Source organism: Podarcis pityusensis (assembly GCF_964106645.2).
Source record: "Podarcis pityusensis genome assembly, chromosome: 1".
In the NCBI taxonomy this organism is placed as follows: Eukaryota; Metazoa; Chordata; class Lepidosauria; order Squamata; family Lacertidae; genus Podarcis; species Podarcis pityusensis.
The window spans coordinates 3650340-3673717 of NC_138028.1; the positions used below are offsets into that span (position 1 = coordinate 3650340).

A 23378-nucleotide genomic window follows, 5' to 3' on the forward strand; every position below is an offset into this window, starting at 1 on the left:
CACTTAAACAAAAACAAGTTTATTTGATTGCTGAGATTTACAGGACACAGATGTTACAGAACTTTCATACACATTGCAAGATGACAGATCAAAATGTGAAATGAGATACAAAGGCAACTTTACCACTGGATGGAAGTTTTCACAAAATCGTTCCTTGCTGGTTTGATTAGGGTGAGACTTTCTCCAAATGGCTAAGGCAGGCGGCTCGGTTCTCCAGTTGCTTTTCAACGCAGCCCACTTGCGCCAGCCTGCATATGGCAAAACGCTCCTGAGAGGATCTGCAGCAAACTAGAAGGATGAGCTCAACAGTCAAAATAAGGCAGTCGTTTATTCATTGCTAGGGTCCAACAGAACTGTATTTTTGCAATGTTTTTATAATGGAAGATCATGTGGACCTTTTGCATATTAAAGCTGTGTCCACAGCCACAGAGCTGCCGCAGAAAAGCAGAACCTCCTTTTCCCCTGGAGGCAAGGCAGCCCGCAAGATCAGCAGCCGGAAGGCAGCAAACAGGCTTCATCTAACTTTCAGGGCGCTTCTCGCACTGACATCATTCGAAAATAAAATTTCTTCTCCAAGGTACAACCGTTGCTAGAAAAAACCGTTGCTAGACAAAATAATAATAATATAAAACGTGGCTTTTCTTGAATTTTCCCACCACACTGGCTCTCAGAATAAGAAACTAACTTTCTTTATACAATATAACAAACATCTTTTGTATTCAATAAACATGATACACAAGAAGGTAATTACAAAAGGTGCAAGATCAACAAGAGAGAAGCTGCCTTTTTAACCAAAGCACTTGTTCACGATTTTTCCTTTTTTTTTTAAAGAGTCCCCTCAGATTCCAAGAGCCCTCAGAGTCCGCTGCGAAAGGGAAGGAGCTCAGAAGTTCTTGCCGTGCTGCTGCTGGGCATACCACTGCTGCCTCTGCTTGCGGTTCTCCAGCTCAGTGAGCAGAGCCTGGCGGTAGGCTTCGTACAGCTTCACGATCCGCTCCAGTTCCTTCATGAAAAGCAGCTTCAGCATCCCCTGGTATGTATCCAGGTCAGCCAACTGGAAGAGCTCCCACTTCAAGATGTGGTCGTATCTGTTGCAAGAGACAAGAGAACAACGTAAACGACTGAGCGAGCACTGGATAAAAATAAGGAGAGCTTTATGCTGCAAACCGCCCTGAGATGTTCGGGTGAAGGGCAGTGCACAAATTTAATAAATAAATAAGAGCCTGTTGGATCAGAGCCTGGCCCATCTAACCCAGCCTCCTGTCATGAGAAAAACTTGGAAGCAGGTTGAATCCTGACAAGACAGAAGTACTGTTTTTGGGACACGGACTGCCCACGGACTGTCTCGCCAGAGTGGTGCATGCTCTAGTTATCTCCCGCTTGGACCACTGCAATGCGCTCTACATGGGGCTCCCTTTGAAGGTGACCCAGAAACTACAACTAATCCAGAATGCGGCAGCTAGACTGGTGACTGGGGGCAGTCGCCGAGACCACATAATACCGGTCTTGAAAGACCTACATTGGCTCCCAGTACGTTTCCAAGCGCAATTCAAAGTGTTGGTGTTGACCTTTAAAGCCCTAAACGGCCTCGGCCCAGTATACCTGAAGGAGCGTCTCCACCCCCATCATTCTGCCCAGACGCTGAGGTCCAGCTTTGAGGGCCTTCTGGCGGTTCCCTCTCTGCGAGAAGCAAAGTTACAGGGAACCAGGCAGAGGGCCTTCTTGGTGGTGGCGCCCGCCCTGTGGAACGCCCTCCCATCAGATGTCAAAGAGATAAACAACTTCCTGACATTCAGAAGACATCTTAAGGCAGCCCTGTTCAGGGAAGTTTTTAATGTGTGACATCTTAGTGTATTTTTGGTCTTTGTGGAAGCCGCCCAGAGTGGCTGGGGAAACCCAGGCACATGGGCGGGGTACAAATAATAAATTATTATTATTACTGAGCACAAGGACATTCTCCCTCCCTTCCTGTGGATTCCAGCAACTGGTATTAAGAAGCATTGCTGTCTCTGACGGTGGAGGCACAACAGAGCCCTCCTGGCCAGTAGACAACAATAACAAGGAATTTTCTGGACATTACCTTAAAACAGGCCACTGTGAGAACAGGATTCTGGACAAGATGAACCTCTGGTCTAATCCAGAGGTCTTATGTTCTTATGCTACTTTGGATAACCAGCCAATACCGATTATATTAAGAGCATATCATTTATTTTTAAGATGCTACACAAACTTAAGCTTAACGTTCTGGATACATTCAAGATGTCCCAAACAATATGCCTCCATTTTTTAAAAAATACAGGCTTATAGTCAATGAATTGCCCACCACTGGGCAGAAATAAAAATTCGAAGTTCATAAGACAAGTGCTTAATGCTCACTTTACAGGAGCCCTGGCATAGACCTGCAGCCAATCTGGGATCTCCGCAGTGTGGTATGGATTCGCAGGCACAAGGATAGGCTGGCTCCTCTCGGCTGGCTGTGGCTGATATGTCATCGGAGGTGGTTGATCGTAACGGGGAACGCTGCACAGAGATACAGCAAAGATCAAACGAGTCACTTCAACACCAAAAATGGTAACAGCAGCTCTCTTAGGCTGGGGTGCAGAAACTTGGAGTGAGCAAATTCCCATTGCAGGTTTTTTGGGTTTTTTTTTTGGTGTTCCTGATTTAGGAAATGGGGAGCAAGGCACAACAGTGCCAGCCCAGGGATCAACCCATACTTTGATACAAAAGGTTGTATTGGAGTTCCCCCAACTCTCCAGGGCTAATCTGGGAAGGGTGCAGGGGGGAAGAGAGGAGGGAAGTCCCACTGCGTTAAAAGGAATCCCTGTGCTGGCTAGTGCTGGTGCAACGATTTGACTGAATACAGCTTGACGACACTCTTGAAAGCCAACTTCAAAGCACACATACCCATACTTGGGAGTTTATTCTATCAGATTTGGATGGAGAGATCTGTGCCACAAAGCTTATCTATGTTTAAAAGGTGGGTGTGTTAAATCTTGCGAATTCCACCACTTAGACGAACACCAATGCATTTGTAGTATAAATTCTTGTATCTGCCAGTCTGGGATTAGCCATGTCTCTGGGGTGTGTCTCAACAGGTGAGAAGCCAGAAAAACTAAGGATTTAAGCAGACAATGGCTCTGCGCTGCCTGTCATGGAAGGAGAGAGCAAGTGCTGAGTACTACCTATGTGTTGTGTGCTCTGTCATCTACCCTTGGCAGACTTTGCTAATGGAGGCTCAAAGTTCTGCGATTGGTGATCTGATGTTGCGTTCTTTTCCACTCTTCCTTAGGAGCTGGAAACCAGTGAAAGTCCTTCATGCGTGCTAGCAGTAAGGCATTTGAGGTTCATTCTCTTACAGGGTTATTCAGAGGCCTGACAGAGTTCAATGGGGATAAGTCCCAGGTAAGTGGTCACAGAACTGCAGCCTAAGGCATTGGTTGAAACTCCCAAGGGAAGCCCACAGACAACTTACCTGGGGGCACAGGGGTGTTTGTACTGTGCTCTTTTATTGATGTGGTCGACGTAGTACACACCAAACTCAGCTGATTCCACACGCTCCCACCCTGGAGGCAGCCCCTCTCGCTCAAGTGGGTGACTCCAGTGTGTCGTGTTGGTGTTATGGTCTATGTAGTATTTCCTTCCTCTAAGAGTCCAGTCCACAGACCAGCCAGGAGGGAGAGGTAAATCTTCCGAACTGTGGTTTGTTAAGTTTCCTAACGATGTAGCAGCCACCCGCCCGATGCCTGGAGGGGGGGGAAAAACAACCCACAACAGCATCAGTAAAGCAGACACTCATTTAACAGGTTTCTTACAAAGTTACACAACTTCTTTTCCTCAGAAAAGCAGCAAAAGATTGTCATCAATTCCACAATACACCCCCTTCTCAGTGACTAGATTTATCGTTTCCTCTCACAAACATTCCTGCCTTGAGAGAGCACTGATGCTTTCTATGCAACATACTCCTTTTGCTTGCAGAAGTTCATTAGCTAGTAAAGTCAGAAGTAGTTGGGGAGCTGCCTCCGTGCCACATGGCTACTAAATCCCAGCTCACTTCAGCACAGGTTTGTACACATAAGACCCAGCCTCCCAGAACAGAAGGCTATTCTCCAAAGAGAACTTTTTAAAATGGGAAGACTCGGTATCATGGAAGGCAGAGTGAAGATAGCAACTATCAAAACATACCCCAAAACATAACAGACATGCCAAGCCAGATAAGGGGATAAGCAGTTGAAAGAGCAGTATTCAAAGAAGTTCAAATTGGGAAGTATTCCATGTTTTCAAGACTGACAAAACACAGACACTTGACCCATAGCTATTGCATAACACGGCTGCTTATCAGAAAAAAAGATGGTTCTTGATTGTGTAATCTGTTTCCCAGGACATCCAAGAGCAAATGTTGGAATGAAAGCCTCAAGTTTTCAGCCCCAGCCTCCCAATAAATCAAGAGACAGATTATGGAAGTGGGAGGGCGTTCTCTAGGTATGAATTAAGCCCTGCTTAAGAGGCAAGGCTGCCTGGGAACATGGCAAGCTGTCTTACACTGACTCAAGACCACTGGTGTGGTCTGAAGAAGTGTGCTTGCACACGAAAGCTCATACCAAGAACTAACTTAGTTGGTCTTAAAGGTGCTACTGGAAGGATTTTTTTATTTTGACTATGGCAGACCAACACGGCTACCTATCTGTATCAAGACCACTGGGTTCACCTACTCTGGCAGGCAGCAACCTTCCAGCTCTCAATGCAGGCAGATGCCTTGCACATCACTTCCTACCAGGTCTTTCCAGCTGGAGATGCCAGGGACTGAACCTGTGACTTTCGGCATGCAAAGCATGTGCTGTGCTTTTCAGCTATGATCCCTCAATGGTGGGGAGGAGAGAAAGATAAAGGGGCCCAGGGGAAGCAGATGAAAACTATTTGGCTTGTAGAGCTGGCATTCCACAGCCCTGATGTGAACAAGCAGGAGGCCTGAATGGTTCGTGTGAATACAGTGCACAGCAGTGGAGGGGGGGGGGAGGCCTGGGTAAAGAGGTGCATCTTGACCAACTGTTGGAAAGCATAGAGTGATGGGCGTAAGAGGGGAGGTCATTCCCTCCCAAGTGCTACTGCCCCTCAAATGACAGAGAGTAGCAGTGCTACCAACAGAGCTTTCCCTGCTGACCTTAATACGCAAACAGATTCATTTGGGAGAAGGCACTCTTTCAGATACAGCAGACCCTCGGGTTACATTATTCTCAAGTAACGTAAACTTCGGGTTGCGAAAGCGGTAAACCGGGAAGTATTTTTCCAGGTTTTGCCACTCGCGCATGCACAGAAGCGCTCTATCGCACTGCGCATGTGCGCAGAAGTGGTGCCTCTGGATACGGGTTTTTCGGGGTGTGCATGGACCCCCCAGAACGAATTAATTTTGTATCCAGAAGGTCCACTGTATTTGGGGCTTCATATTTCAATGTTAGCATCTTTAAACCGGACTCAGTAGTGAATTGGCAACCAATGCAGGTCACAGATTCGTAGAACGGTAGAGTTGGAAGGGACCGTAAGAGTCATCTGGTCCAACCCCCTGCAATGCAGGAATCACAGCTCAAGCATCCTGGACCTCTTGCTTAAAAACCTCCAAGGAAGGAGAGTCCACCACCTTCCCAGGTAGTCTACTATCGAACAGCTCTTACTGTCAGAAAGTTCTTCCTAAGGTTTCTCTTCCAAAACCGGTGTGGTACGTACCCAGCTAGAAACATTTGCCAGCAGCCTTGTTGCTGCATCTTGCACAAGTTGCAGCTTCTGAGATGGTGAACCAACTGTAGCTTGAAATAGCCTTTTCCACCGAGAGCACTGCAACCCTGAAGGGAACTAGCCATCTCCCAAATTCCTAGGCTCAAGAACCTGCAAGAGACTGTGCTTCAATCTTGGCTGGATTCAACTTCAATTTATTGGTCCACAACCAGCCCATTACCACCTCCACTACCACTGCTTCTCCTGATTCAGATGCACCAAGAGATAGTTGTGGGTATCATCAGTATAGTAGCTGACATGTCACTCCAAATACTCTGATGACGCCTCCCAGTGGCTCCATGCAGAGGGGCAAGATAAACCTTTGGGGAACTGTAAAAACAAGCTCCCAAGCGGTAGACCCCCAACTGTTACAATCTGAAACCAGATTCAAAGGCCGGAATGGAACCATTTTAACCAAGTGCCCACAAGTTCTTCCTGACAGTAAGAGCTGTTCGACAGTGGAATTTGCTGCCAAGGAGTGTGGTGGAGTCTCCTTCTTTGGAGGTCTTTAAGCAGAGGCGTGACAACCATATGTCAGGAGAGCTCTGATGGTGTTTCCTGCTTGGCAGGGGGTTGGACTCGATGGCCCTTGTGGTCTCTTCCAACTCTATGATTCTATGATTCTAAGTTCTCAGACTCGGGAGCTGCTCCAGGAGCATGGCTTGGTCGACAGTATTGAAAGTTGTGGTCAAGAAGAACCAAAAGGGCTGCACTCTCCCTGCCCCCTCTGAACAAAGGTCACCAACCACGTGAAGAAGTCAGTTTTGGTGCTGCATCCGAATGCAATGGATCCGGATAAGACACTTTTCCAAGAATGTCTTTAATGGGATCACCACACACCCCAGTCTGTCTCCAGCAAGCTCCAGCTGCAGCCCTTTCCCTTTGCTTCCTCATTGACTTCTAACCTGTTCTGTGTTTCTTTGGAGTAGACCTATAATTTTTCAGCTGCCGTCAAAGCCAAATTGTTGCCCGCTCATACACAATTGCTTCAGCCAACGCTAAAACACAACAACCTACTCCTTCCTCTAAAAGGAAATTTCCTTTCCTTAAATGTGGGGCTTGCATCCCAAATCTCCCATCCAGCACAGCCTCCTGCTACCTCACTAGAGCATATTACTGTCTCTCATGCCAACAAACTGCTTTAAGTGAAGGCCTTCAAGAAGCTGCGTCATCTGTGGCTTGGCTTTCCCCCTCTCTGCCATCATGTACACTCCAAGGTGGCTGGCAGCCAGGCAGCCTAGCAGCTTCCAACTCCATTTCCACAACCAAGCCACTCCCACCAGCAGAGGCCTATGAGCTCATGTTCTTCAAAAACTTCTCTCCTGCCAATCAGCAGGAGTTTGGTGGGGTGGCAGATTAATGGAGGCCACAGGAAACAGATAGGGGTTATTTGGTTTGCAGACTCGACATTCCCCCCTGCTAATCTGAATAAGCTATATACACCAAGTATCATTCCTAAAACAAACCAAAATTAAACATTATAGAACAGTCAAATGCACAGGCATTTAATTTTCCACAGCACAGAACCAGTCTCTAACTCTTTGGAGCTCAGCCTCTCTTCTTCTTCTAATAATAATAAAAAGCCTTCTGAGAGAAAAGAATCTCCTTCTCAAAAGCGGAGTTTCATATTTGAGGTCAGTAACCCTAAAGTTTTGACATTCCTGCCTGCAGATTTATTTTCCCGCTCTGCAATCTGCGCAAGATGGTCAACTTGACTGCAATGCGTTTCATAACCAAGGAAACTGGGGGAAAGTATGACATGCTTACATATTGATCTGTTTATGTTTACAACATAAATACCACATTTTAGAGCTTGAGAGTCTTTATGCTGTGCCCAGTACTGCGATTCCACAAGCGCTACTCAAGAATTTCACTTTGTCTGATGAGCTTCCTTCAGTAAACACAAGTAAACCACATGAAAAATGTGATCCGGAATGCTGTCACGCCCAGGAAGAGTCACATTCCAAGGCAAACATCTGATGTCTTCTCACTCGACTTCAAAGGCCAAATGCCCCCTCACTCTTCAATTCAAGAACAAAATCACCAGTTTTCTGAGGAAACTAAGATAACGCTCAACATTTCAACTGCATATAAAAAAGGTCTGTGTTTTTCCATCTCTCTCGCCCACGTTCCTTTTCCTGCAAATTGCAAGTTTGCAAACATTGCCCTGGCTGTATTTAAAAACCATTCACAGAATTACCCTTCGAGAAGACAACACAGAAACACACACAGGTCACCAGGCATTTGTGAATGCTCCCATGGCCTTGCCTCAGAAGTCAGCAGACAGCTTGGTTTCTTTCTGAGGAGGAGCTTCTGGAACATGATTGGAAGAAAAATCCCCACACCTTACAATAATGACCTATATGGACCAATAGTTCCACTCTCTTCAAGGCAGCTTGAGATGCTGAAAGGTATTTATGCACACATAGATCCTTGTTTACTGCCACCAGTATGACACATGTACACACATAAGCTGTACTTCGGAATGGCCAATTCTGGAAAATAAGCTCAGATACTTGCCTGAACTATGCCTTCCCTGATTCTGTGACATCCTTTGGGCAAGGTCTGTGTTATTTTCATAGTATCTGTATTCCTCCTGCCCATGATCCCCCAGCTGGTGCCGTCTCTGACCATTGTAAAAGTGGTGGTCATAATAGTGACGGGATCCGGCATCGCCGTTTTCAGTTACAGAGTTTGCCTCTGTTAAAAAGGACTGGGAAGATACGCCATATTCCCGCGGGACGTCAGCCAGGCTCCTGGCAAGGTAGGAAGGGGCAGAGAGTCTGTTGCTTTCCCGCCTCACTATCTCGTGAGGGGGCCTCTGCACTGGAGTCCGAAGGAAGCTCTGGTTTCTGGAAACTGCTCCATCCCCACCCGCAGCGTAGGCAGAAGAACCCAGGTCCAGAAGGCAGAGATCTGTTCGTCTTGGAATGGTTGGACCATGACGGATGAATGAAGGCATCAGATCTGCAACAGAGCATTGCAGTAAAAATTGAAAAGCCTCAGCATGGTCAAAGTAGGCACATTATTTCATTGAATTTTTAAAAATTACTATGTGTCTGGGTGAGGCAGAATTGAAACTGGGTGAGGCAGTAACAATTCTCTTCACAGGATTTTATTGTACACTGACTTTGGGAGGCATTTCATCTAGGAAGTGGTTAGTAAGTTCCATAAATAAACAGGTTCAAAGCAGAGGGGAAATATCTTGGCAGAAATCTCTTCTTGCAAATATCCAAAAAGTAGTCAAGCAGTTTTCAGGATACAACTAGAATGTGGTCCCCAATAGCTTTCCACTAGGGTAAGGCAAGTCCTTGGCCCCCAAAATATCTCCCAGCCCTGTCCCCTGGAACCTCCTTCACCCCGTTCCATTAGCTGCCAATGTGGTGATCTCCAGATGCTGGAAACTACAACTCCCATCAGTCTAAGGCAGCAAGGCCAATAGCCAGGAATGATGGTCACTGTTGTCTGAAACATCTGGAGGACACCACATTATGTGGCTAACCCTGCCCTATGGTGTAAATTACACTGGGGTTGTATGTATGTATGTAAATGAATAATGGAAAAAATACAAAGGGAAATCAAATGCAAAACAAACCTACGGTGAAAAGTACAAAAAATCAAAATAGTGACAGTTGAGGTGGCTCTGCCTTCCAGTAGCAGGATGTATGTGTTACCATGCTCACTACTTGGTTTTTAGGGAGGGAAAACTGCCCTTCTGCACCTTGCTCCCCTCTGGTTTCCCTCCTCTCTGTCCCCCACTGCCTGCCTGCCCTGCACCCATGTGTGCCAACTTAGGATTGAACGTCAGGCACAAAGCACAGGGTCTATCCACTAGATGTTCATGCCATAAATATGTGTGGTGGGGTTTAAGGTGCCACAAGGCTGTGTTTCCATTTACATGTGTGTGCACATACACGTGTTCACCTTCAGCTCCCTTCCTCGTTCAGAATTCCTAACTCCTTTTAACTGTTGCAACACATTCAAAACAGGTGCTAAACACTGCAGATAACCAGAACCCTCCTTTAACCTGGGAACAAACCCCACTGAATTTAGCAGGGCTACGGTTGCAACCTGAATCTTCCGAGTGCCGGTGCAAACTCTGGTCTCCATACTGCCCCCAACAATAAACCCACACACCACCACAGATTGAAGTCATTCATGCACACACCCCTTCATGGGAGTTTTTTTTGTGCTGAGGGGCTGGACGGTCACCTGCTATGGATGCTTTCTTTGGACTGGAGGAGGGGGCTAATGAGCCCTTGGGTGTCCACAGTTTCCTAGGATGGGAAGGGGATGGGCTCTCCTCTGTTGGAGGTTTATGATCCACAGGCATTGGGTGGCCACTTGCCATGGCTGCTCCAGCTGCACCCATCCCTGTACTGCAGCGGCGGCAGCTCTTTGGGCCAGATGGCCCCTTGGTGCTGCTGCCGCTGCTGGGGAAGTTCCCCTTTCCATCTACGATGCAGCATCACCTGCCTCGCAGGGTTGTGGGGATTAAATGGGGGGGGGGGAGAACCAGGTATATGCCGCCTTGAGCTCCTTCGAGGAAAAAGTGGGATGTAAATGCAGTAATAAAAATGATTCATGGGGAAGAGGGGAGAACACTCCCAAGCTATAGCAGCCAGCTCCTAGGGGCCGAGGTCCCTTCACCCCCAAATAAAATATGTGAGGGGGGCCAGCCCTCCCCAAAGCACGTGACCATTTAAATGGGGTGCGTCTTTGAGATCGATTATGTGGGAGTGGGGTCAGTGCTGGATTTACGTATAAGCTAAACAAGCTCTAGCTTAGGGCCCCACTCTCTTGGGGGCCCCAAAAAAATTTAAAGGGGAAAAAACTGGATGTACATTTCCAAAATATAAAGTTAAAAAAAATAAAAATAAAGCCTACATACAGCAACAGTGTTTTGTGTTGTGCAGGCTCCTACTTGTTATGTGCAAATGGCTTTAGATACCTATTAGGTCCATAAATTACCCTATAGCATATACTAAATAAATAAATAAATAAATAAATATCCTTCCAGTAGCACCTTAGAAACCAACTAAGTATGTTATTGGTATGAGCTTTCGTGTGCATGCACACGAAAACTCATACCAATAACACACTTAGTTGGTCTCTAAGGTGCTAATGGAAGGAATTTTTTTATTATTGTTATTTTGTTTCGACTATGGCAGACCAACACGGCTACCTACCTGTAACTAGACATATGGCATAATATATTCAACACAAAAAACAGCGACCATTTGTTATTGGCAAAGGACAGCTGGGCATAGAAAGGGCCCCATTACCTCCAGTAGCTTAAAGGGACCCTTGACTGTTAGGTCCAGCCACGGCCTCACCACACCTACATCTGCCCCTGGGTAGGTGGGGCTTACCTGTCCCCCCCCCCTCAATATTTTAATCAGGTTAGCACCCAGCCTCCCCCCCCCACCAGGCAGCTCCTTCCCCTCTGGAGACCAGGTGGGGCCAAGTTCTTAACCTGAAACTGTTCTTAACTAGAGGCGTGCTTTAGCTAATGGGGCCTCCTGCTGCTGCTCTGCCGCCGCTGCACGATTTCTGTTCTCATCCTGAAGCCAAGTTCTTAACCCGAGGTACTATTTCTGGGTTAGCGGAGTCTGTAACCTGAGGTACCGCTGTATTTTAATCAAGTTAGCACCCAGCCTCTCCCCCCCCCAGGCAGCTCCTTCCCCTCTGGAGACCAGGTGGGGCCAGGTGATGTTGATACAGTGGTACCTCGGGTTAAGTACTTAATTCGTTCCAGAGGTCCGTTCTTAACCTGAAACTGTTCTTAACCTGAAGCACCACTTTAGCCAATGGGGCCTCCTCCTGCTGCTGCGCCACTGGAGAACAATTTCTGTTCTTATCCTGAAGCCAAGTTCTTAACCTGAAACTGTTCTTAACTAGAGGCGTGCTTTAGCTAATGGGGCCTCCTGCTGCTGCTGTGCCACCGCTGCACGATTTCTGTTCTCATCCTGAAGCCAAGTTCTTAACCCGAGGTACTATTTCTGGGTTAGCAGAGTCTGTAACCTGAGGTACCGCTGTATTTTAATCAGGTTAGCACCCAGCCTCTCCCCCCACCAGGCAGCTCCTTCCCCTCTGGAGACCAGGTGGGGCCAGGTGATGTCGATACAGTGGTACCTCAGGTTAAGTACTTAATTCGTTCCGGAGGTCCGTTCTTAACCTGAAACTGTTCTTAACCTGAAGGACCACTTTAGCCAATGGGGCCTCCTGCTGCTGCTGCGCCCCCGGAGAACAATTTCTGTTCTCATCCTGAAGCAAAGTTCTTAACCTGAAGCACTATTTCTGGGTTAGTGGAGTCTGTAACCTGAGGTACCGCTGTATTTTAATCAGGTTAGAATCCAGCCTCTCCCCCCACCAGGCAGCTCCTTCCCCTCTGGAGACCAGGTGGGGCCAGGTGATGTCATACAGTGGTACCTCGGGTTAAGTACTTAATTCGTTCCAGAGGTCCGTTCTTAACCTGAAACTGTTCTTTTTCTTTTTCTTTTTAATTCTTTATTGATGTGTTCTTTTTATTGGAAACCTCAATAAATATCATTTAAAAAAAAAGAAGAAAAAAAAGAAAGAAACTGTTCTTAAGCTGAAGCACCACTTTAGCCAATGGGGCCTCCTGCTGCTGCCGCGCCGCTGGAGCACGATGTCTGTTCTCATCCTGAAGCAAAGTTCTTAACCCGAGGTAATATTTCTGGGTTAGTGGAGGTACCGCTGTATTTTAATCAAGTTAGCACCCAGCCTCTCCCCCCCCCCCGGCAGCTCCTTCCCCTCTGGAGACCAGGTGATGTCGGTACTGAATTGCGGCCCCCCCCCGGTTAATTTGACCCCCACCCCCACCCCAAACCACCCGCCTCGGGGGGAGGAAGGGCTTGCGCACTCACTGCGGAGCAAAGGGCTGGTCTCCTTGATCACGTACTTGCCCTGCACCTCGCCCGGTTTGGAGAGCTCGGCGCGCGTTTTCTTCCGGGACAGCATCCCCTCCCCCTCCCCCCTCCGACGCCCCTCCCCCTCCCCCCCTCAGCCCGCCGCGCCGCCCCCGGAGCCGGGCCCCTCCCGGAGGGGCGCCATGGGGGTCAAGACGCGGGGTGGGGGCCTTTCGGGGAGGGGCCGCCAACAGCCACGCCCGCCCCGCCGCCCCGCCGCCCTCCCGGCCCCCTTCCTCGCTTTCCCCTCAGCGCCTCACGCAGCCCCTCAGGCAGCCGAGGAAACTTTCTGGCCACGCCCACCGCCCCGGCGCCGCCCGATTGGCTGGCCCGCGCGAGGGCCGCTGGGAAGGCAAGCGCCGAAAAGGGGCCCCGAGGAGGAGGAGGAGGAGGACGGAGAGGGCGCGGCGGCGGCGGCGCAGAGAGGACGGAGGGCTCCGAGGAACAGCGCCCCCCGCGGCAGGGAGGAGGACTGCTCTGCGCCCAGCTGCTGCGGGATTATACTGTACAGTACTGTACTATTATATGTACCGTAATATAATAAAAATTATATTGTATTAATAATACTAATGTAATAAGGAGTACGACAAGGCTGTATATTCTCTCCCAGCTTGTTTAACTTCTATGCAGAATTCATCATGCGAAAGGCTGGGCTGGATGAATCCCAAGCCGGAATTAAGATTGCCAGAAGAAATATCAACAACCTCAGATATGCAGATGATACAATCTTGATGGCAGAAAGTGATGAGGAATTAAAGAACCTGGGTGAAAGAGGAGAGCGCAAAATATGGTCTGAAGCTCAACATCAAAAAAACGAAGATCATGGCCACTGGGCCCATCACCTCCTGGCAAATAGAAGGGGAAGAAATGGAGGCAGTGAGAGATTTTACTTTCTTGGGCTCCATGATCACTGCAGATGGTGACAGCAGCCACAAAATTAAAAGACGCCTGCTCCTTGGGAGAAAAGCAATGACCAACCTAGACAGCATCTTAAAAAGCAGAGACATCACCTTGCTGACAAAGGTCTGTGTAGTTAAAGCTATGGTTTTCCCAGTAGTGATGTATGGAAGTGAGAGCTGGACCATAAAGAAGGCGGATCGCCAAAGAATTGACAGATCCTGGAAAGGACAGATCCTGAAGCTGAGGCTCCAATACTTTGGCCACCTCATGAGAAGAGAGGACTCCCTGGAAAAGACCCTGATGTTGGGAAAGATGGAGGGCACAAGGAGAAGGGGACGACAGAGGACGAGATGGTGGGACAGTGTTCTGGAAGCTACCAGCATGAGTTTGACCAAAGTGCGGGAGGCAGTGGAAGACAGGAGGGCCTGGCGTGCTCTGCTCCAGGGGGTCACGAAGAGTTGGACACAACTAAATGAATAAACAACAAAGACAGCAAAAATCAAGAAAAACATTCTTTAGAACACTACAAGAAAACACAAAAGGTTGTTTTTTTAAATACACAAACAGGTTATAATGCACACCAGCTTGCCTTGGAGAAGACGACGCACCTCCAGAGAGGCAGCTAACTATCCATTTTGCGTTCTTCCTTATTGCAGGTCCGTTATCCATCCCTGTCATAGCGGTCAACGTTTCCCTTTTTTTAAAGGAAATTCCCTTATTCCGAATAGTTTTCCTCACAAGAAAAGGGAAAAGTTGACAGCTATGATCCCTGTCCTTTGCTATCTCTGAAGCCAGGAAGTCTGGCCTTCGATTCCCAAGGCACGAGCCGCAGAGGGTCCGCTTCCCACGATGGACACGACACAAGCAAGACAATTGCCCTGGTGGAGATTCACATGGACCTGGGAAAAAGTCAGGTCAAGGCTGCAGCTGCTACCTGGAGATGGTGAGGATTGAACCCGGACCTTCTGCATTCAAAGCCGGTGCTTTGCCTCTGAGCTACCCTCCTTCCCCTTAGTGCACTGGCTTGAACTAGACCCTTGTTGCTATTTTTCTTAGCACTGTAAATAATGCGAATATCCATTTAGTACAGCGTTGCGTTCTTCTGCTGCCATCTCCTGGCTGATGGGCAATCTGGGTTTTGTAATCCCGCTGTTCAGCTGCTGAGCGCCAGCCGGGCATGGTGGCTCCTGCCTGTGATCCCAGCTGCTTGGGAGGCTGAGGCTGGAGGATTGCTTGAGTCCAGGAGTTCTAGGCTGCGGTGGGCTACGTGGAGCAGGTGTCCTCGCCAAGGTCAGCATCAACATGGGGGCTCTCTGGGGAGCCAGGGGCCACCAGGTTGCCTAAGGAGGGGTGAACCGGCCCAGGCTGGAGACAGAGCAGGCCAAAGCTCCCGTGCTGAGCAGTGGTGGGATTGCACCTCTGAGTAGCGCCTGCAGTGTAGCCTGGGCAAGAAAGCAAGACCCAGCCTCTCTCTTTTGGAGGCTTTTCATGTCTCTGAGCACAATGTGATTCCTTTTCTCTGCACTGGCAGTGATGTAGTGGAAGGTGTTGTAGGAATTCTAAGGTCTCTGAGATATATGTATCTCATACAGTCATACCTCTTGTTATGTTAGCTTCAGGTTACGTCTTTTCAGGTTGCATCCCGCTGCGACTCGGAAGTACCAGAAAGGGTTACTTCCGGGCATAGCTGTCAACGTTTTCCTTTTTTTAAGGGAAATTCCCGTATTCTGAATAGGTTTCCTCGCAAGAAAAGGGAAAAGTTGACAGCTATGCTTCCGGGTTTCGCCGCTCGCGCATGTGCAGACGCACAAAATGACATCATGCGCAGAAGCGGTGAATCGTGACCCGCGCATGCGCAGACGCGGGTTGCGTTCTCTTCAGGTTGTGAACAGGGCTCCGGAACGGATCCCGTTCGCAACCAGAGGTACCACAGTATATATAAATCATATGTTCATAAATGTACAAGGCAAATACATACATCAGTATGTAAACCACATGTCTGAAATAGTACAGGAGAGCAATCCTGAAGCCATTTTGACTCCTCCAGTGACCTCAAATAATTCTCTGCAGTGAGGAAGGAAATGGGAAAAGCCTCCCCATTCACTGGCGGAGGAACAGGGGTGCGGGGGGAGCGTACCACCCCTGGCGGCACGATCCCGGTGGGGTGCCATCATGGCTGCCCCCCCACTGGGCGCCACACCCCTGCAGGCGGCGCACCACACCTCCAGGACACATGCCACCTGCTGCGTGCCATGCCCCCAAGATGCACACATGCCCCTGCAGGCAGCATGCCACGCCCCCAGGATGCGCGCCAGCCACGCCCCCACCTGCTCTCCGCCCCTCCTCCCCACCGGAGCTTGAAGCTCCGCCACTGTCTCCATTGTCTCTTTGCTCACAAATCCTGTCTTAAGGGGGTATATGTGCATGAATAGGGTGAGCCTGTGACCTGGATTCAGGAACTAAACTATTAACCATCACAAAAGGGTGGCCGGGCTGCCCAGGTAATGCAATCAGCGACCATTATCAAGTATTCTGGCAGACAGGATTTCTGCTGTAGACCCACCTCCTTCTGTGATGTATGTATGATGTTTTGGGGGGTGGTCTTGAGCTGCAGGGTGGCAATTTCAAAAGTCTATATAAGGGCTTGCACACCATTGTTCTGGGTTCCTCCTCCCTCTTGCGTGTTTTGAGTGAGCACCCTTTTGCAACAGTTTAATAAAGATCAGGCTTACTAGCTGCTTTGCTTCTCAGTATTCTCTGGTTGGCCTCTGTTATTTTCTCTACTGACAGAGAACCTACTTAAGGCCTCTATACGGGCTCTGGGACACCCCATAAGGGAAAAGGAGCAGTTTTTTCTTATAACAAAGGGATTTGGAGGACTGCAAAACTGGGACATCCCCCTGCCCCCCTGAGCAGGAGCTATACCATCATATGCTGGAGCACTGGGGCAACTGATGGACCGTCCTTGCTCTGACGGTGATAAAGAGGCTTTCAAGTTTGCTCAGAGGAAATCTCAGACCGAGAAATAGCCCTGAGCCAGAGGCTGGGACCTCCTTCCTCTTTCTTTGATCACTTTCCCCTTTCGCACGAGCAGTTTTACAAACAGCAACACTTCTTTGCAAAATGGTTTGCGTTTTTGTTACTTTGAACTTTTTTTGTTCGCTTGTTAAAGGCTCAAGGTGTTTTACACATTTTGCAAACTTTTATGGAACGAAATGCAGTCGTGACTGAAAACCGAAAGAATCTGCACTTTCAAAAAATGACAACACTTGCCTCATTTTATTTTATTGATTTATATTTATTGCCTGCCCAAAGGGCTCAGGATGGGATAACAAGGCAACAAACATGCATGGGAGTTACCATTAAAATTAGTCCCAGCGGACCTAGCATAGCCCAAACACACAGAGGTAACCCTACCCAAGATAGTCCATGTGAACGAAAACTAGGTTTGCAGTGCTTCCAAAAGAGACTCAGGCTAGGACTTTGCTGAGCCTCTATGGAGCATTTTTTCACCACGAGGCTGTTTCTCAGGCCCCTAGAGTTTCAATCACTTCATGGGAATAAAGAACCATAGATGGTGAATGGCTTGATTCCCCTAAAACTGGCATCCCCAAGGAGTGTGTGGGACTTGCCCCTCTAAACAGGTTAGGGCAGGGGTAGGCAACCCGCGGCTCCGGAGCCGCATGTGGCTCTTTTACACCTTTGCCGCAGCTCCGGGGCGGATACTAGCGAGGGGAGGAGGCGCATTGTGCACCCCGACACTCCCCACTGTGGCGAGCGCTGTACTGGCTGTGACTTCACATGGGGGCGGTGCGTGCGTTAGTCACGCACCGTCCCGATGTCACCTTCCCGCCCGCTGTCAGATCGGAGGGCAGCGGCGCACATGCAATGGTTTTGTGGCTCCCAGTTTTTTTTCCTTCGGAAACGGGTCCAAGTGGCTCTTTTTGTCTTAAAGGTTGCAGACCCCTGGATTAGGGGAATGCACCAGCTCAATTGCAGGAAGAGGAATAACAGAATTGTGGAGGGACCCCATGAATCAGCTCAGCGGCGTAGCGTGGGTTATCAGCACCCGGGGCAAGGCAAGTAATTTGCGCCCCCTAACCCGGGGCAAGGCAAATAATTTGCACCCCCTAACCCGGGGCAAGGCAAGTACAGTAATTTACTCTCCCAAGCAGCAGCAGCAGCAGCGAGGCTTCTCTTTCCCCCGCGCTCTCCTGGAGCTACCTCTTTTCTTTCCTTTTTTCCCTTTCTCCAAGGCTTTTCGCTTTCTCTCCTTAATTGATTCCTCCTCCACACCGCAGCGTTTCCTAGCTGCTTCCCCCCCCTTCCCCTCTCTCTCCTCCTCGCTCTGCTTGCCTTGCCCTGCACCGGCAGCAGCAGGCGCAGCCAGACCCCCGCCAGCCAGCCCGCCCGCCCGCCCACCCGGCTTCCTCTCCTTTTTTTGCCCGCGGCAGAAGGCTTCGCTCTCCCCCTTCCGCGACCTCCTCGCCAAGCCGAGCGAGCGCGGGCTCCCTAACCCGTGGATTTTAGTAGGGGCAGAGAGCTGCTAGTGCGAGCGCGCCCCCCGCCCATGTTGCGCCCGGTGCGGCCGGCCCCCCTGGCACCCCCCACGCTACGCCACTGAATCAGCTCGTCCAACCCTCTGCAATGTAGGAATCTCAACTGGTGCCTGGTCTCTGTATTAAGGCAACTGGTGGGTTTCAGCACTCACATCCTCCAGGGTACAGAAGTATTGTGCAGTATTAGACTAACAAGCCTTGGACGTGGGCCAGAGGGCTCCCTGCTCTGGCTGGCTGGCGATGGGTCTCCCTAGCAGCAACTCGGTAGAGGGTTTGGTGCTCACGTAAAGTCAGAAGAAAGGACTCACGCAAAGCTACATGGCTATAGGATCCATGTGCTGTTCCCTGAGCATTCCCCTCTGGCGTTGACACGGCAGAGGTGAGGCCACAGCTAAATGCACAAGTTAAGGCATGTTCAAGTTTCATTGTCTCTAAGCTGCGGTCCACGGCAGGGTGGCCAACCTGAGGGTGGAAAGGCTTCTCTTAGAGCTCCGTTTTCCCACGGAAAATTGCCATACCTTTGGCGGTAATGACGACCAGGCGCCAGCTGCAAATAAGTATCGGGCAAACTTGGCGTTTTACAAAGTTGTCCGCTTCGTTCGTAAAATAAAATGTGTGAAATGAACCGGCTGAGTGAGATCACTTAGGTCACCAGAAAACTTTCAGATGCAACTGACCCCCAATTTGCACGGAAAATTTCCCAGAAAACCCACAGGACTGATGGTGTCCAACGGAGTCATGGGACTGTTTAGCCTGGCCTACAATGATCAGCCGTGACTCTCAGGAACTACCCAGAATGCAGGCATAATTTTTATTTGCCCATATGATGCCTAGTGGGGCGGTTAGACACAACCCCGCTTTCAATATTGTTTGTGCCTGCAGAAGTTTTGGAGGTAGGCATACTTATTTATCTCCAGTCCTCTAACTTTTTAGAGTGCCCCTCCAGACAGCAATAAAACACTGGGGAAACACTGCAAAATAATAACACAGAAGGAAGGGTGGGTGGTCCAATGTTAATCCACTACGAATGCACTATTTTTGCGTCAATGGCATGTTGCAGAAGAAACCCATGGAGAATGGCAGGAACTGAAAGCAAGGCTGAGAATGTGCCCTCCAGGGTGCGCACCACACATTTAAAACACTCGGACCACATTAACTGGAATTCAGGTTATTGAGAATTTTGGTATTCACAGAATTGAAGAGTTGGAAGGGACCCTTGAGAATCATTTAGTCCAGTCCCCTGCAATGCATGGATCACAATTCTCTTGGGGGCAGATGAATAAAAATGGCCAGATATGTCTTAAAAACCAGACAGGCTCAATAAAGCCTTTATTTGTGAAGGGGGAGCTACTGCTGTTCATGAGTGGCCATTTGATATGATACTGCCATATACAGACTATGGCTCCCTGAGATTCTTGAGGTTGAGGCAGAAACTGGCTGCATGCACCAAGTGCCTTTGACCACCCAGTGATGCCCCTTCCGACCTGCAAATCAATTATGCCCCCCTCCCGAACAGTTTGCAGAATTCTGTGGGCGCCACCTGCAGAAAGGAGGGCCTTAGGACCTCTGCTTGGCTTCCGTTTGTGGTGGGCAACCATCTCCCCTCGCCCACACAACCACCCCACAACCCCAAGATGTGCTTCTCCTCTTTCTGCCACACTGACTTTGGGGTTGGGGAGGTGGTCTGAGGTGAAGAGATCCACCTGTAGGCTCCCCTTAATCCCAAAAGGCAAGGGTGGGGAACCTTTTTCAACCCAAAGGTTGCAGGGCGATTTGGACAGTGGGTGAGGCATCTCAGAGGCAAAAAAGCGGGGGGAGCATTGGATGCAGCCATTACACTTATGTAAAGTAGGTACTCCCAGTGATGATGTATGGAAGTGAGAGCTGGACCATAAAGAAGGCTGATCGCCAAAGATTTGATGCTTTTGAATTCTGGTGCTGGAGGAGACTCTTGAGAGTCCCATGGACTGCAAGAAGATCAAACGCATCCATTCTGAAGGAAATCAGCCCTGAGTGCTCACTGGAAGGACAGATCCTGAAGCTGAGGCTCCAAGACTTTGGCCACCTCCTGAGAAGAGAAGACTCCCTGGAAAAGACTCTGATGTTGGGAAAGATGGAGGGCACAAGGAGAAGGGGACGACAGAGGACGAGATGGTGGGACAGTGTTCTCGAAGCTACCAGCATGAGTTTGACCAAACTGCGGGAGGCAGTGGAAGACAGGAGTGCCTGGTGTGGTCTGGTCCAGGGGGTCACAAAGAGTCGGACACGACTAAACAACTAAACAACAACAACAACAACTGTAGGTTCATTCTAGGCACATGAAAGCCAGATATATTCTCTCTCTCTCGCTCTGAGATGCACACAGGCACCTCACAGCCTTATACTGAATCAGACCATTGGTGTGTGGAGCAGGGCTGGGGAGGGGCTGTGGCCGGAGGGGCATCTAGAGAGGCAGGGCTGGGGAGGGGCTGTGGCCGGAGGGGCATCTAGAGAGGCAAGGATGGGGTGCAAGGATGGGCCTGTGGCTCCTCACCCTTGATTGAACGTTCTCCAGGCTTGGTTCACCTTCCTGAGCAACTTTGAGCAGTGATGCTTGTGGGCTACCGGGCGCCCTGAGGTCCACGTTTGGATCCTGGCCCTGAGATTCCCTGAAGAGATCCATCTCCAGACCTCCCCTTAATCCCCAAGAGCCTGAGGTTCAAATCTCACTTGTCCTCAGCTGGTCCTCTCTGCTCTGTCCGCGTCCCAGGTGTTTTCTCACCTCCGCTGCCCCGCCAGATCAGGAAACGAGAAGCTCCAAGAGCTCTGGCTTTTCCTGAACCCCCTGATGAGAAGATCAGCCTCGGTCTGGCCACCTTCTAGGGCTGGCAGAGCAACATTGCGCCACAACGCGTGTGGGGATAATGTGCACCCGAGAACAGAATCAGGGTTTCTTTGGGGCAGAGAAGGAACAGCCCAAAGGGCAGCCGTTGTCACTAATCTTAAAAAGGCATCATTGAAAAGGCAGCGTTGAGTAAAGTGCGTCCCCAGCTGTGCAGAGACAGGTATGGCTTTGCTAAGACCCCAGCTGAGCCGCGGAGCCCAAGGTGGGCGAGGTCAGGTTCTTGACGATCCTGCCAAGGTTGGCAATCTTTTCTTCCAGCAAGTAGTTCTTCTTCTCCACGGTCTTCTGCCTCCGCTCGGTCATCTCCAGGGCCTTCAGGAGCTGTGCGTTCTCCACAAAGAGGTCCTTCACCATCTCGTCGGCTTTCGTGTTCTTGGCAAGCTGGAAAACACAGGCAGCAAATGTGGGCTTGCTCCCCAGGGTTGCAAAAACAAGATCTGTGTTCTGTAACGCTCTGCCCTGACCCCACAACCCCAGGAGCTCATCCCAACTCAACCCGAAATATTCATGTTGTGCGCTTTTTAAATGTTTGGTTGTAATTGGCTTAAAAGAAGAAAAGGGAAATTCCTCACATTTCTAGATCCAGGTTTGGGACAAGTACTCCCTTGATGAGAGACAAGCAAAGAAAAGTGTGCAAATATAATTTGTTAGACTTTACAATATCCCCTTCTAATTTTCTTTCCAAAGTTCCCCTTTCTTCCCTTAGCATTGAAAGAGACCACCTGTTTGGTAAGTTAAAAATGCTGCTTTACTTACTAACTCTTCAAAGGTCAGATTCATATGCTTTTCCATACAGCAGCAAGATAACACAGGCAGCAAAACTTAGTTTCAAAATTGATAACTGTTTCTAAATTATTTGTATAGAAACACAAAGATGACTTGGTAAAGCCACATGGTCTGGGCTTAGATCAATCAGCCCAGACAATTCACCCAGTTTTTCTCCCAAAGTGAGGGGTGGTGGGTGACCTAGCAAAGCCTAGGAGGATGGCTTACTCTGTGGTCTTAACCCCTTCATGCATTTACTAGAACTAAGCATGCTGGTTATTTGCGGCTGATATTTATCCCACATATTGGTGATTCCGTGAGCTGTTGAGGAACCATCGCTCGATGACTGAAACAGGGGCGGGAACCTTTTGCGTTCCAGTTGTTGCTGGACTCCAACTCCCATCAGCCCCAGAAGCCAGCATGACCAGTGGTCAGGGATGATGGGAATTAGAATCCTGCAACCACAGGTTAGCTGCTCCAGATCGAGGGCAAAGGCTCACCTGTTCTTTCAGCTGATTGACTTTGTCTTGGAGCAGCCTCTTCACCAGCCTCAGCTGCTGTTCAACATCCATCATGCGCTTTTCCATGGTTTGGAGCAGATGCTCTTGTCCACCCTAAAATGGAATATAAGGGCACTTTATGACGACTCAGTCCTGCAGGGCAATTAACTTATATTTTTCAAAATTAGTTTTTATTAAAGATTTTCTTGTGTTGCAAAACAAATAACAAGGAAAAGAACAATTTAAAATACACACCCCAAATAAACAACACCCACCCAAGTTGAAACCCCATTCCATGGGTGTAGCCAGAATTTAGGGCATGGACAGGTGGGGGGGGGGCAGAACTGAGCTCTTGCAATGCGACTGGTCATTTAGTTACAGTAAGTATTTTCATATGCCTGTTTTCTTTGTCCATGGAGTTTTCTTGGCAGGGATACTGGAGTGGCTTGCCGGTTCCTGCTCCAGGTGAATTTGAATTATGGTGCTGGAGGAGACTCTTGAGAGTCCCATGGACTGCAAGAAGATCAAACCTATCCATCCTTAAGGAAATCAGCCCTGAGTGCTCACTGGAAGGACAGATCCTGAAGCCGAGACTCCTTCATGAGAGTCCACCTCATGAGAAGAGAAGACTCCCTGGAAAAGACCCTGATGTTGGGAAAGATGGAGGGCACAAGGAGAAGGGGACGACAGAGGACGAGATGGTGGGACAGTGTTCTTGAAGCTACCAGCATGAGTTTGACCAAAGTGCGGGAGGCAGTGGAAGACAGGAGTGCCTGGCGTGCTCTGGTCCAGGGGGTCACAAAGAGGCGGACACGACTAAACGACTAAACAACAACCCAAGTTGAAACCCCATTCCATGGGTGTAGCCAGAATTTAGGGGGCAGGCAGGCAGCAGCGGGAGGGTTAGGGTCTCTGCAATGCGACTGGTCATTTAGTTACAGTAAGTACAGTATTTTCATCCTTTTACTTCATTTGAATGGCAGCTGCCTCCCTGCACCCGCTGGCTACATCCCTGTCCCATTCCCACTAAAACCATCATTTTAGCACAAGGGGGCTGGCCCATGCCCTC

General features: G+C 49.2%; 2 protein-coding genes and 1 long non-coding RNA gene across 8 annotated transcripts in view; 1 reads left to right on the forward strand and 2 right to left on the reverse strand.

Annotated features, from left to right (window-relative positions):
• Nucleotides 1-23378, forward strand: part of LOC308470520 — a 215454-nt gene that overhangs the window by 132607 nt on the left and 59469 nt on the right. The window lies entirely within an intron of this gene.
• Nucleotides 4-12826, reverse strand: SAV1 (salvador family WW domain containing protein 1). Its single transcript, XM_080991793.1, has 5 exons — nt 12660-12826; nt 8290-8736; nt 3476-3746; nt 2377-2520; nt 4-1088 (listed from the first exon to the last, which is right to left on the reverse strand). The coding sequence occupies exons 1-5, from the start codon at nt 12751-12753 to the stop codon at nt 884-886; spliced, it is 1161 nt and encodes a 386-aa protein (XP_080847919.1). The 5' UTR covers nt 12754-12826; the 3' UTR covers nt 4-883.
• NIN (ninein) overlaps nt 21216-23378 on the reverse strand; it is a gene marked incomplete at its 3' end in the record, with an annotated part of 126052 nt that continues 123889 nt past the window's right edge. For all 6 annotated transcript variants that reach the window (XM_081002309.1, XM_081002306.1, XM_081002305.1 and 3 more), the window contains 2 exons: nt 22310-22423; nt 21216-21425 (listed from right to left, as the gene is read on the reverse strand). In XM_081002309.1, the coding sequence (XP_080858435.1) occupies nt 21216-21425; nt 22310-22423 (324 nt within the window). The remainder of the gene's footprint in view (nt 21426-22309; nt 22424-23378) is intronic.

Excerpts from the sequence above, each read along its gene's own strand:
- SAV1 (XM_080991793.1), bottom strand. The coding sequence starts at position 12,753 with ATGCTGTCCCGGAAGAAAACGCGCGCCGAGCTCTCCAAACCGGGCGAG. Across the intron at positions 2,521-3,475 it reads AAACACCCCTGTGCCCCCAG|CGTTCCCCGTTACGATCAAC; the intron begins GTAAGTTGTCTG and ends ATCTCTGTGCAG. Across the intron at positions 1,089-2,376 it reads TATGCCAGGGCTCCTGTAAA|ATACGACCACATCTTGAAGT; the intron begins GTGAGCATTAAG and ends CTCTTGCAACAG.